Consider the following 14,744-nt stretch of genomic DNA (forward strand, 5'->3'; position numbering starts at 1 on the left):
ATACACAACTAGTATTTATTATGTTACATTCACGATCTCATAAGAATCACCCTTTGTATAGAAACAAATTATAAAATGGGTTGCTTGATAAAAAGCATTTTAAATATCATAAACTTTGCATTCATATCTGTTTTCTCCAATAATGAAGAACAATGTCCTTTTTTTTCTGAACATACCGCTTACTTGAGAGCTCATCATAAATCCAACAAGAACATCACTGATAATCTCTATCTCTTTCATTTCTTATTTTTTTTCTCTTTAGTTTTATATCACAAATTATATACTTATCCTGTAAACATGAGATAACAAATAAATGACCAGTTTTATTTTTTTGTTAATTCCTTTACCCTTTTTATACAAATTCTCTCATATACAAAAAAGCTTCGTAAACATCATGTTAACCCATATGTATATTTTATTCATTTATAACAATTAAAATCCATATGTTGAACTATGAATGTAATTTTAAAATTGAACATATCATGTTGACGCACTCATGAAGCCAACATTTTCATTAAATTACAATATTATAAATAACTTACTAAATTTAAATTATTTTAAATCTTAAACATTACATTTCTATATTAGTTACTTGGAAAACTCCATATTAATCAAAATAACATTGTATATTGACTTAATCACCTGACCCAGTAAAATTGTAGTAAATCTCATTAATATTGATATTTAATCTTATATTTATAGTAAAATTAATGATCCTCAATTATAGTATATCTTATATGAGTTTTTCATACGTTATTATTAATAAAGAAGGCATGCCAATAACAAAATGTTGTACTATGAAATTCATATATGTTAATGTTATAAATTTCATTTCACATTAATGTACATTCATTTTAAATATTGATAAAACAGTTAAATAACGATGATTAAGGTGAGATGCAATGTAGTCCATATAGTGGTACATAATGTGTCCCTTACCATGAATTTTAAATAATTAGAATGATATGTTGTCAGATGATAACTAAACTACATATGTTTCAAGGTAGTCTAAACGAGATACTTACATGTGTTTCGAGGCATTTCTATAGAGGAAACATGTTTTATTAGGATGAAACATATTGATGTGTTTATAACGTGATGCTGGAACAATGTGCATTTCAAGGTAGCCTAATAATAAAATGATATGTGCCCATATAATGATTATAAAGAAACAGAGTGACATGTATCCTAAAATGGAAAAAATAGGAATTGTATGTCTTCCATTATACATATATATACATCCTTTACTCATCGAGTTTCCAAATTTACACTATGTATGTAAAATCTCACTAAGTAATAAAGATAATGACATTATGTAATGTAAGAAACGATTATTGAAAAGAAGAAGATGACATGTCAATCGATATCACCTTTATATAGTTGATATATCTTGGTGAAAGTAAGTGATACTGTTATATTATACATGTAGTCTAGCAGGAGTGTGGATACCACCACTAATGTGGCTTAGTGATAATTAGTTCAATGTTAAATAACTTTAAAAAATTGTCTCAAGTTTGAATTTCATATGTTACATCTCTGAGGTGATATTCCATTAAAACAAGTAAAAGGTTAGATATGATGTTATATGATGTACTGTCATACATAAGGTGTGGTGGTGATTTGGCTTCCATGGCCATATGGAAACACTACCGACTTACGTGGTGAGGTTGTAGTGTGGTTAGATGTGAGACAGACCATAGCATGCCATAAGCTTGTTCTTTCTTAGTTGGTGCATCTTCATTGGCGTGAGGATGATGTTGTTCTTTCTTGGTAGCTGCATCTTCACTGGCATGAGGATGGTGAATACATCCCTCTACTTGGCATGGTGACATGAAAGTTGATGTGGCCATAAGGTGTAGAGTACCTATACCACACAACCTAATAACTATATGTTGTTGTTTTTGGGTTACACATCTCATCATGGTTTTAGATGTTATTTCAATAAATTTTCAAGATTTACCCTTTTCTAAAATGGTGTTACATTTTGAACAATTAGTCTGATTGAGAAGCTTTTTAAGGGGTTTATAACACAAGTACTTGTCCTTCCATTCATGGTAGAGTTTGTTCTAAGCGGATTCCGAATTCTTTACTGAATTTTATCGCCACACGAACATAAAGATCAATTTTCTGTATGGTTTAAACATGATTGAAATGGAATAAGGATTAAAATGGAGTTGCCAAATGACATTCTAACTGGTAAAGAAAAGCAGTGATGAGACAAAAGAAGAAGACGAAGGAAGACGAAGGGCAATATGTGTATGAATCTAAATCCTAGCTGGCTTGAACATGTTACTGTTCATAAGCCAAAGGGCTTTTAATCATGTATATACTACCAATTACAAAAAAACTAACTACAACGAAACATATCCTCTTATTTTGTCACATGTTATGTTGTGGTTATTTTAAACTAAATTTTATTACATGTTATGTTGTGGTTATTTAAGTGTAATAATTGTAATATATATAACAATAAATGACTATGAATTTAATTAATGCACCTTTCCTCTTACTTTTAATATTTCTAAATTAAAGCTCAATTATTTTCTTTTTTCATTAATTTAAATTATTTGTTTAAATTTAATTTCAACTTCAATAATTCAATATTTATTTTTTACTTTCATTATAAATTCAAACTTTTTCTCTCTCTCTCTCCCTCTCTCTCTCTCTCTCTATATATATATATATATATATATATATATATATATATATATATATATATAATAAACACGTGTAAGACACATGTTTATTCAAAAGAAAAAAAAAAGTTAAATATGAAAATCTTAACATTTAAAAGTTTGAATTTTTAAGAAAAATATTGAATTATTGATATTAAATGCTTATTTCTCTTTTAAATTTAAACAGATAATTTAAATAAATAAATAAAAAATAACTGGACTTTAAATTAATAATTTTAAAAGTAAAAGGAAAGTTTCATTAATTAAATTCATAACCATTTATTATTATATTTATTATATTTAAATACTATGTGGAATTTAATTAAAAAAAAAACCATAATATGTAGAAAAAAATTAATTTAAAATAACTATAACATAACATATATCCAAATGAATGAGAGTTTGAAATGTGACAAAATAAGATAATATGTTTCTTTGTAGGTGGTTTTCTGTAATTCATATTATATGCAATAAATGTAATAATAATTGACTATAAATTTAATTAATGCAACTTTCTTTTTACTTTTTAAGTTTCTAAATTAATGCACGATATTTTCTTTTTACTTTGAATTATTTGTTTAAAGTGAAAAAAGAAATGAAAACTTCAATTTCAACCATTCAATATTTTGGAAAATAATTCATCCAAACTTTGAAATATATGATGATAATCGATGATAGATGATAAATTGTTTCATATTAGCAAAGTATGATTTTTAACATTTTTATTAAGAAAACATGAATTTAAAAATGATTAAGGACGTAAAAAAATATAATTATCAAAACCGTCTTTAAATTTATATTACTATAACACCGTCCAATGTAAACTTACTATATTTAATTTATTGCTAATAAATTTATTTTTTTATAGTACATGTGCTTGATTTTCACAAGATAAAATCTGTTTTCGCGTTTTCGCAAGATATTTATATTTTCGCATAAACCTACTTCTATATATATATATATATATATATATATATATAATCCCGTATGAGACACGAATTTCACAACTTCTACTATAATAAATAGAAATCTTATTTTGCTGTATGTTATATTGTCATTCATTTTGCCGCATATCATGTTGTGGTTATTTTAAATTTTTTTTCCTCCATGTTATTTTATGGGTTTTTTAAATATTTTATTAAATTCTTCATAATATTTAAATGTGATAATTGTAATAAATGTAATAATAAATAGTTATGATTTTAATTAATACAACTTTCCTTTTACTTTTAACATTTCTAAGTTAGACTCAATTAATCTTTTGTTTATTTATTTAAATTTAAAAAAAGAAACTAACACTTCAATTTCAACAATTCAATATTTGTTTTACTTTCGTTATAAACAAGTTGCGAGTCTTGTGTACTGCATGAGTTTTTTTTTTTTGAATTTTAAATATGAAGGTATAAACATTTACGAATTTAAATTTATAAGAAAATGAGAAAAATATTGAATTATTGAAATTGAAATGCTTATTTTCTTTTTAAATTTAAATAAATAAACAAAAGAAGTAATTAGATTTTAATTTAGAAATATTGTAAGTAGAAAAATTTTTTCATTAATGAAATTAGTATACATTTATTACAATTATTATATTTAAATATTATATGTAATTTTGATAAAATGAAAAAAACAATAAAATTACATGTAAACAAATTATTTAAAATAACCAAAAAATGATATGGGACAAAATAAATAAAAATGTGATATGTGACAAAAAAAAGATTTTTATTAAAATAGAAGATTCAAACTATATATATATATATATATATATATATATATATATATATATATATATATATATATATATATATATATATATATATATAGTAGTTGTTAGTGAAAGGGAAGTGATTCGTACACAATAATTTTTTGTCATACACAACAATTTATGCATTATTGAGGTGTACGGTACAACATTTTAAAGCACCAATTGTTGTGTATGGAAAAAAATTATTATGTACAAATTATCTACCTTAGTGAAAATATAAATGTGATTTTTTACTACGGACACAAATAAGAATTATTAATTATAGAAAATATTAGCATAATTAAATGTGAAATGCATTAATTATGAATAATATTTTTTGTAATTAATAAATTTCATATTTAATTATGATAATATTTCCCATAATTAATACTCCATAGTTAACTTGATGTTTCAAGATAATACTCCATAGATAAATTCCAAGATAAATTGCCATAAATTTAACATAAATACTTTGATATAGTAACCTTATTATTTTTAATCATTTATATAAAATAACAACATATTCATTACATTAAATGAATAAAATTATTACATTAAATGGTAAAGAAATATATTACCTGAATCAACGCAATTAATGAATATATATTACATTTTCTTTTTCAAAAATAATAACGTATACAAAATATTAAATGCATCGTCGTATACGGCCAATATAGTTTTCAAATTGCACGTCAAACACACCCTAAGAACGAATTGATTTCTCAACGATAATCTGCTAAAAATAGTGAAGAGACACGACATATGTGTAGCCAGCCTCCTTCGGATATGCATTTAAATCATCATATTTAGCGTATTTCTAGGGTTCAAAAAATCTGTCTCAGTTTTCCGTGCCTAAGTGCAATCATCGACTTGGAGCTGCGTAGTTCTTGGTAATTAGTTTCTAATTGCTCGAAATTTAAACTCTAATTGTTCATATGCTACATGCTGTACAGTAATCTCTGTAAAATTTACAAATGTTCTTTCAATTTTCTCCCCTAACAAAAAAACTAGGGTTTATTTGGTTATCTTGTGAAGTGGAGACTTAATTTACTTGTATCTATGAATTGTAATGTTTTGCATTGTTTTTGCCTCTTAGTTCTGGTTGAGGAAAGCAAGAATGCGGCCTGCGAAGGAGGATGCACCATGCAGGGCGAAACAAGTGAGTAATAAGTTGAATTTTCGAGTTGAATTTTGTTGTTGCGTCGATAATTGTGAGTCCCTGTTGATCAGCCGGTTTTGTGCTTTATTTTTTTATTTCCGCCACTGATATGTGGTGAGACGCCGTGGGTGGTGGTTGAGCTATTGGAACTGTCAGGTTTGTTTAGGTCTAATCATTTTTGCGCATTTCGTCCTGTTTAATCACTTGCTGCGGATTCTTCCTGAAACGCAATTAGTTTTGCTTAATTAATTAATACTATTCTTAATCATTGTCTTGCTGCAGTTGGTAGGAACAACTGTAGATGCCTCTTTTCCTTGTATATCTAGTTCCATTTTCTAGAGCTTCTAGGACTTGATGACTGTTTTCCATGTCCATATATATTAAAGGTCCAATGTGAGATAGTTATTCTTGGAAATATATTCCAATGAAAGAATAACTAGAAAAAATTCATCTAATGAAGACTCGTATCTGAAGCTGATTTTCTCAAAATGAATTTTAATGCATCAAGTGCTAAACTGAAAGCACCATCATGATGATATAATTCTACATTTGAAAAGTGTTACTCTTGATACTGAGATTAATGATATTTCCAATTGAAACTAGAACCACACAATTCACAAATGTAAACTCCTTCACATTCTCTCTGTAATGTATATCTTGCTTCAACATGCAGGCAATTGATTTGGTTTCAGCTATCAAAGAGTTACATACACTAAGTTCTCAAGAGCTTAGCAAGTTAATTAGGGATGCAGACAATGATACTATTCAATGGACTACCAGCACTGGATCATCAAATCAGGTAAATTTTGCATTACATCATGTTTCTACATCACTAAGCCTTTGCCTCATCAAAGCCTGATGTTTCAGATCGATGTGGAAGCCCTAGCAAGAAATTTTGTGATTCACCTAATTGCAAAACTTTTGTCTTCTAAGAGAGATGAAGAACTCTTCAGATACTTGTTAGGTGGTATTCGACTGTTACATTCCCTGTGTGATCTTGCACCCCGCAACAACAAACTTGAACAGGTGATTGAACAAATTGTGTTCTATTTAATTTCATTCTTCCCTTAATGTTGACTTTACTAACTTATTTTTCACAATACAGATTTTGCTTGATGATCTGAAAATATCTGAACAGATGCTTGATTTGATCTTTTACCTAATCACTGTTCTTGCTAGCTTTAAAAAGGTTAACTCAGTCCTACCATGTACATACTTTTAACCTTTCCTTTACCGTTATTGTTCTGCACTAACACATATTTTTGGTCAACCAGGAAAGTCAACTTGCTCTGGTGCATTCAGCACTGTTGGCCTGCAGTCTGTATCTGTTAACAGCCTTTATTTCTTCACAATGGAATGAACTTGCACTAGTCCTTCTTGCACACCCTAAGGTGACATCATGACATGTCAGCATAGTTTTATATAATATTTATTGAGATCCTTTCTGACATGAATGTGTGTCAGGTTGATATATTTTTGCCTGTAGCTTTTGCTGCTGTCCACGTAGACATTCAGTTTCTTCAAGTGAGGTTGTCTCAGTTTACTGATACTGGCATGCGGTCAAATCTTGCTGAAGTCAACCGTCTGTGTCAGCATTGTGAAGCTTCACTTCAATTTCTTCAGTCACTTTGCCAACAAAGATTCTTTCGTGAGCGCCTCGTTAAAAATAAGGTTTCCCATTTATTAAATATTTCCATCTTGAATCTTATACAATTCTACAAATACAACACCTGTTCTTCTAGATGCTTCTTGTGTTGACTGTGATATTTATTTCTTTCCTTCAGGAACTATGTGGAGAAGGTGGCATACTTTTATTGGCTCATGACATCATGAAATTACCATTCTGTGAAGAATCGTATCTTATGGCTGTTGTTTCCAGGCTAAAGTCAAAAGTCTTGTCTATTGTAAGATCATGTTAATATGAAAACATTATATGTTTTATTCATTTATGGTGTTGTTAATAAATAGTATTATTAATCTTGACTTTCTGCAGCTACTGCATCTTTGTGAAGTAGAAAGCGTCTCTTTCTTGGATGTGGCTGCCAGCACTACTGCGGGTTTGACTTTAGCAAAGTCAACTATATTCCAGGTTTCTTTCATGATATAGTTTATTATTATAATATTTACCATATCCAGTTTATTTCTTTTTTTTTTTGCGTGATTTAGGTTCTTGAATTGTTGAAGACAATGTTTCGTGGAGATCTGAATGGGCTTGCTGCTTTCTCTGACAAAACCTATCCACGTGGACTTCTGCAACTTAATGCAATGCGATTAACAGACATTCTCTCTGATGATTCTAACTTTAGATCTTACATCACCATGAACTTTGTAAGCTTTTAACATGTTTGTTTTATGTTGATGATTTAATATGATTTTTGAAATTTCAACGTTTCTTTATGCAGACTGAAGTTCTGACAACAATATTTTTGCTACCACATGCGGAGTTCCTGTCTAGTTGGTGTTCCTCTGAGTCTCGGCTTTCTGAAGAAGATGCAACTCTGGATTATGATTCGTTGGCAGCAGCCGGATGGGTTTTGGGTGTGCTGACATCATCAGATGTTCCGGAATCTACTTTTAATGCGTGTCGTGTTTCTCGGACTTCTTATGCGTTTCAGAGAACATCTTTACTTGTTAAAGTTGTAGCAAATCTCACTTGTTTTATTCCGGATTTATGTAAAGGTGAATACTTTGAGGCTTTAACTATTTTGTTTTTTTTTTTTTTTTTTAAAAATCCAGTTCCACTATGTTGTAATTAACCGAACTAGTTTTGATTCACAGAGGAGAAGGATCTCTTCCTGAATACATTCCTGCAGTGCTTGCAGAAGGAAATTCCTAATTTACCGTATGGAGTTTCAAATGATGCTGGAGCTGAAAAGGCTGCTGTTATTAGCCAAAACCTGCGTATTTATCCTTTCATCAGCTCTTCTTAATGATTGAAAAAACATGGTTTTGCTTAATTAATTAACATAATAACGTGATGCTTTATATTTATATGTGTAGGTTCCCTATTGGTTCATGCAGAATCATTAATTCCTGGATTCCTTAATCAGGATGATGTACAGCTGTTTAGGTAATTGATCGAACTTTAAATCCCGCATTTATATGAAGTTACTTGTTATCTTCATTTTCATTGGTTTCTGTAGGGTATTCATTTCTCAGCTGGATCCACTAATTACTCCAGAATCCAATATCGACAAAACCGAAGTAAAATCTTCATTCCATTTTTGTTCGTCTATTAAATTAAATTACATATGAATATGATGGCGAATGCAATGAAGTAATATTTTTGTCCTGTAGGAGGGTAACGCTGGGAATCAAGGATCTCCAAATCCACATGGAAACGAGAACAAGGGCGTTTCGGACAATTCAGTTGTGGAAGAACTGAACCAGTTAAATATAGATCCATCTAATGCTTTAGTTAGGCAAGAACACAGGATTGATTTGCCTCAAAGTTTTAATGCTAGGGTTTTTCATGAAAGCGAAGGAGATGGTCAGAACATTGAAACAAATGGATTGGATTCAAATGGCATGGCAAGTGAGGAAAAACAGCTGAGAAAAAGGAAACGCAACATAATGAATCACATGCAAGTAACCATGATTGAACAAGCTTTACAGAATGAGCCTGACATGCAGAGGAAAGCTGCCTCAATTCAAATATGGGCTGATAAACTTAGTCTTCATGTACGTATAAAATTAAATTATATATTTTCCGTACATTGCCTAATTAATATGTTCCAAATTTCATTTCTCCAGGGTTCTGAGATTTCTGCCTCGCAGCTCAAGAATTGGTAAGAAAATCTATCTTCTCTATCTCTATATGACTATCTATATAAAGAGGTTAAGATAGATATTTATTTTGATGTTAGGTTGAATAACCGGAAGGCGAAGCTAGCGCGTGCAGCTGCTAAGGATGCGCGTGTGGCTTCAGGCGGGGAGAAGCAAGGTGGGGGGTCAGGAACGGACCCGGTTTCCGACACGCCGGAGAGTCCTGATGAGTTCTTTGACCAGGCTCCATCTGGTTCTGGTGGTCAAGGTCAAGGAAGTCAACACAACAGAAACTTGGAAGCCCAATATGTTATGCATACAGATGGAGAAAGTGGTGTTGGTGTTGGTGTTGGTGTGCATCAAGCGAGTGGGACCGGGAACTGGGGGGGAAACAACCTTGATCATGATGAACAGCAGCAAAACCCTAGATGAGTGGAGTTGAGGTATATAAGATACAAGTTTGGTTTCTGCATATATGATAATGATATATACACCCCTGGTTTTGGTTGGTGTTGTTTAAAAAACTTTGGGATCCCTGGTGGGAGTAGGTAGACTGTAGACGATATATGTGCCTTTACAGCTAATGACTACATCGGTTTATCCGTTTTACAAGTTTCTTTTTCTTTTTGTGCATGTTTTCCTTTTTCACTTGATGCATTAAGAACCGTTTAATACACAAGATTAGAGAAATGAGGCTTTCCGCATTAAGAAAGACCACTTTTTTCATTAATCACAAAAATTGACCGATCAATTTTTTAAGCTAGCTTTATTTTTTTTAGCTTATTGTAATATAGTGTTTGGGGAGACCACTAAAATAGCTTGCTAGTTTTTTAAAAACCATTTGAGATGATTATTCATACGCTTCTAAGGCTTTTCCACAAATTTTCTGTATGCTCAAATTTTATTAAAATTTTCTTTTTTAAAATTTAAAGCTATCTTTACAATTTAAAAAAAAAAAAAAACATTTTTTACAGCTTTTTTCTCATTGTCCTTGCATATTCATTTTATACAATTGTTTTATAAAGAGAATTCCATTTTTACAAATTGTGTTTTTTTCTTTAATTGTAATAGTTCGTTGGCCAAGTTTGGTGTTAACTAGTTTATAATTAGTTATATATCTAAATATTTTTTTTATGTCATTTTACATTTGTCAGTTCATTGTTTTATCATCTAGTTTTTTTTTTTTTTATTTTTTTTTATTTTTTTATAGTAGTTACTTGGCCAGCTGATGTGTTTCTTACATTCCTATAAATTGCAAGTTCTAGATAGTATCTTTTAAATTATTGTAATTTTTTTGGTTGCTGTGGTGTAATCTTGCAAATTTGCAACTCGATTAGTTGCACAACTAAGGTGTGGTAATTTTGTTAAATGGCAATTGTATTCTTAACGCTTGTCATATCTTACTATCTTAGGTGGTGTTTTGATATGGGAATAATGTTAGTTATAAGTAAATGAGTCACTTACCACAATAGATGTATAAATATCTGATTTGCCCCTACATGAATTGATTATTGTCTATACGGTTGAAGTTTTAGCCATACCCAATACCCAATACTAAATGTTCTCTCCGATCTATGTTTATCAGCTTGTTGTTTCATTTTGAATTAAGCTTTTGTTAAATGATGTTTCAAAGAATTAATCATCATTTCCTTTTTTCTCAATGATCTATCAATGGATTCCACATTTGATTTTCCTGGAAGATATAGCAAATGTATTGGAGGTGGCTGATTATAACACTACTTCATAAGGTGTCATACAATAATGAGTATTGAACCACCATTCTGCCAAAGGTAACCAAAAACTTCATTCTTTTGGTGTACACATACACCTCAAATAAGTCTCTAAGCATCTGTTTACTACTTTTGTTTGACCATCAGTTTGGGGATGATAAGTAGAAGAAAGCTTCATCTCTATTCCATGTAAAACAAACAATCCTTTCCAAAATGGACTTAGAAAAATAGCATCTCTATGGCTAACAATAGTTCGAGGCCATCCATGAAGTCTGAGCACATTATCTAAATAGCATTGAGCTACTTCAATGGCCGAATAAAATCCATAGAAATGTTCACCCATACTTCATCAGGAATTGGTAGAAGCTGTAAAAGCCTTGGATATACTATATTTTTTGACTTGGAAACTTGACATATGGTACATTGCTTAACAAATCTACTCACATCCTTGGTGAAAACCTTCCAAGTAAACAAACTTTTGACCCTTCTTAATGTGTCATCTCTTCTAGAATGTCTAGCTTCCCCTGTTGTGTGTTGCCATTGAAGTATTTTCATTTTTAAGTCTTCACTATCTCCAATAAAAATCTGTCATTTCTTCCTTAAAATGCCATCTTTGAATCAATTATTGCTGATGAAGTAGTTGGATTATTGTCGTCACTTTTCCATAGGGGTGACAATTTAGGACATGACACGACAAAAATACACGACACAAAACGAAATTGGGACAAAACTAAAATTTGAATTCGTGTTCGTGTTAACTGTAAAAAACACGATGTCGTGTCGTGTCATCTTCGTGCTCAAAATTCAACATGAAATTGACACGATTTAGCAGTTCTTTATCGTGTTTTTCGTGTTATATTTGATAAAGTATTCATTGAACAAACTAGTTTTTAGTATATGTTATGTTTGTCGTGTCGTGTTGTATTTGTTGTTTTTTAATTCGTTCGTTTTCATGTTAGGTAAAAATAACACGACATCGTATCGTGTCTTGTTCATGTTACATAAAACATTGTTGTGTCGTGTCGCGTCAGACAGAAACATGAAACGATAGTACGATTTTGCCACTCCTACTTTTCCATCTAAAGTATAAATATTCTTTATGAGTTGAATTAAATTAGACCGGAGAAATAGCCATGCATAAGAGCTCTGAACCTTGAGCACTTGAAAGTGCATCAACAACTATGTTTTCTTTCCCACTTCTATACTGGATTTCATAATCGAAAACCAAAGTTTGGACAGACAAAATTGTCGAAAAGGGGCAAGATATATTTTGTTGTAGTAAGCATTTAAGACTCATCTGATCTGTTTTGATGATAAAATGTTGCCCCGAAAAATATTATTCCCACTTTTGAACAACAAATACAATTGCTAACAATTCTTTCTCATACACCAAAAGGTTTTGCCATTTAGGTAAGGGTGTCAAAACGGGTTATCATGTCGTGTTTGTGTTTTTGTCTGACACAACAAGATTTTATGTAACACGAACACGACACGATACAATGTCGTTTTTTTAACCAACACGAAAACAAACCGATTAAAAATAACAAACACGACACGACACGACAAAGATAACATAAATAACAATTAGTTTATTTGATTAATACTTAATCATATATAGCACGACAAACATGAAAAACACGATAGAGATAAATCATGTCAATTTCATATCGAATTTCGAACACGAACATGACATGACACGACATCGTGTTTTTTACAATTGACACGAACACGAATTCAAATTCAGTTTCGTCCCAATTCGTTTCGTATCGTGTATTTTTTCATGTCTTATCAACAATTGCCACCCTACATTTAGGTCCTAATGATTTGCTGATATATGCCAAAGGATGATTTGAGATACCCAATTTGACGCAACTTTTATCTTCTTTGGATGATTTGAGATACCCAATTTGACACAACTTTTATCTTCTTTGGATCTGTTTCAACACCTTTTTCCTTAATTAAAATGCGCCAAATACTCCACATTTTCTAGTTCAAACTCACATTTAGAATCTTTGGTATACATTTGTTGCCAATGTTCATCAATGGATTTGTTGTAAACAAATATATCATCGAAAAAGACCGATGTACATTTCCTTGATAAAGATTTGAAAACGTTGTTCGTCCAATACTAAAAGAAAGGAGCATTAGTTAGCCCAAAGGGCATACCTAAAAACTCATAGTGACCGGTATGAGTTTTGAATGTGGTTTTATATATGTCATTAGAATGAACTCTTAGTTGGTGATACCTTGCTCTTAGATCAAGTTTACTGAACACTGTTGCCCCAACCAATTCATCAATGAGCACATTATAACCGGAATAGGAAACTTATCTTTGATTGTTTTTTCTATTCAATTCTCTATAATCCACACATAAGCGCCATTAACTACCTTTCTTTCCCACTAAAACAATCGAGTGAAGCAAATGGGTTGGAACTATTCTGAATAATTCCATTATCTAACATTTCTTGGACTAACTTCTCAATTACATCTTTTTGTTTAAGTGGGCACCTGTATGGTCTAATACTCACAGATCCAATGCCTTCTTCTAATGAAATTTAATGATCAAATGCCCCCTTGAAGGTGGTAAGCCTTTTGGCTCTTCAAAAACGTCTTTATATTGATTAACAAACTGTTGCACTTCAGGTAGCATCTTCATTTATGATGTCATACATGTTGGTTTAACTTCTTTATCCTCATCTTGTTTTGTTAGTTGTAATAGGTACGATGAACTTGCATTCTGCACCATTTTTTTGAAGCAATAGGTGAGACAACTTTTGAGTAATAACAAAAATACTCTCTCTATCCTTTTTTTTTTATTTTTTTTTATTTTTTTTTATGTGTGAACTCCTTTCTTCCATTAAAGTAAGAATTGACTTTAGTGTAACATGTTTGTTTTGAAAGAGATAAAATATCTTTTGTCTTTTTCCATGTCTACGAATAAGATGTGGACCTAAAGTCTTTTTTCATGTCTTTTGTCTTCATAAAAAATTGTTTGTTTTTTTAAAATCTTCTATAAAAAATTGGTTGGTTGGCGTTGATGTTGATGGTGGTGGAGGAGATAAGAGTATGGTGGGTGGCAGAGGTATCGGTAGCAGTGGTGGTAGTGGTGATGGAAAAAGAAATATCACATCATGATTATAACTTAGAAAATGTCTTCCAAACTTAGAAGTTATTTTTTTTGTCTTCCGGAAAAAAGATGTCAAAAAGACATTATTATGTCTTTTGTTTTCTGAAAAATATTTTTTTTTTTTTTTTTTTTTTTTTTTTTTTTTTTTTTTTCTCAAATGTCTTTCCTCCTGTAGACATTAGAGGCCAAAAAGACTTTTTGGCAAAAAAACAAACACCACCTTAATAATTATCCGGACCCCTTCCTCTACTTTCCTTTCCCTTTCCTCAAATATCAGTCAATTTTAAAGTTAAGGTAAGTAAAATAGGGGTGAGAGAAATTTAATGAAAAGTGAAACAAGTGGACATTAGCTACTTATTTTCAAATAATAATACCACCACCCATTAATATAGACCTTGTTTTAGTTAAAGCTAATTGTGATGTGAAATTGTGAATGCAATGAAAAAGTAAATCGAAACCATGACAGCCCATATATATAGAAACCGATATTTATGATTATTCAGAACAGAACAGATTTTCCATCTGTAATGAAGTGGTAATA

The 14,744-nt window shown here is 30.7% G+C and overlaps 1 protein-coding gene across 1 annotated transcript; it reads left to right on the plus strand.

Moving 5' to 3' along the window:
• Nucleotides 1-5,092: 5,092 nt before the first annotated feature.
• Nucleotides 5,093-9,958, plus strand: LOC145011668 (nodulin homeobox-like). The gene is made up of 17 exons (XM_078970401.1): nt 5,093-5,312; nt 5,519-5,581; nt 6,255-6,380; nt 6,449-6,607; nt 6,687-6,770; nt 6,856-6,972; nt 7,046-7,252; nt 7,366-7,485; nt 7,575-7,670; nt 7,748-7,909; nt 7,984-8,260; nt 8,360-8,482; nt 8,582-8,651; nt 8,725-8,785; nt 8,879-9,262; nt 9,335-9,369; nt 9,448-9,958. The coding sequence occupies exons 2-17, from the start codon at nt 5,540-5,542 to the stop codon at nt 9,776-9,778; spliced, it is 2,394 nt and encodes a 797-aa protein (XP_078826527.1). The 5' UTR covers nt 5,093-5,312; nt 5,519-5,539; the 3' UTR covers nt 9,779-9,958.
• Nucleotides 9,959-14,744: the final 4,786 nt, after the last annotated feature.

Source organism: Lactuca saligna, chromosome 8 (genome assembly GCF_052625555.1).
Source record: "Lactuca saligna cultivar CGN05327 chromosome 8, ASM5262555v1, whole genome shotgun sequence".
In the NCBI taxonomy this organism is placed as follows: domain Eukaryota; kingdom Viridiplantae; phylum Streptophyta; class Magnoliopsida; order Asterales; family Asteraceae; genus Lactuca; species Lactuca saligna.

Excerpts from the sequence above, each read along its gene's own strand:
- LOC145011668 (XM_078970401.1), top strand. The coding sequence starts at position 5,540 with ATGCGGCCTGCGAAGGAGGATGCACCATGCAGGGCGAAACAA. Across the intron at positions 6,771-6,855 it reads TTCTTGCTAGCTTTAAAAAG|GAAAGTCAACTTGCTCTGGT; the intron begins GTTAACTCAGTC and ends TTGGTCAACCAG. Across the intron at positions 8,652-8,724 it reads GATGATGTACAGCTGTTTAG|GGTATTCATTTCTCAGCTGG; the intron begins GTAATTGATCGA and ends TGGTTTCTGTAG.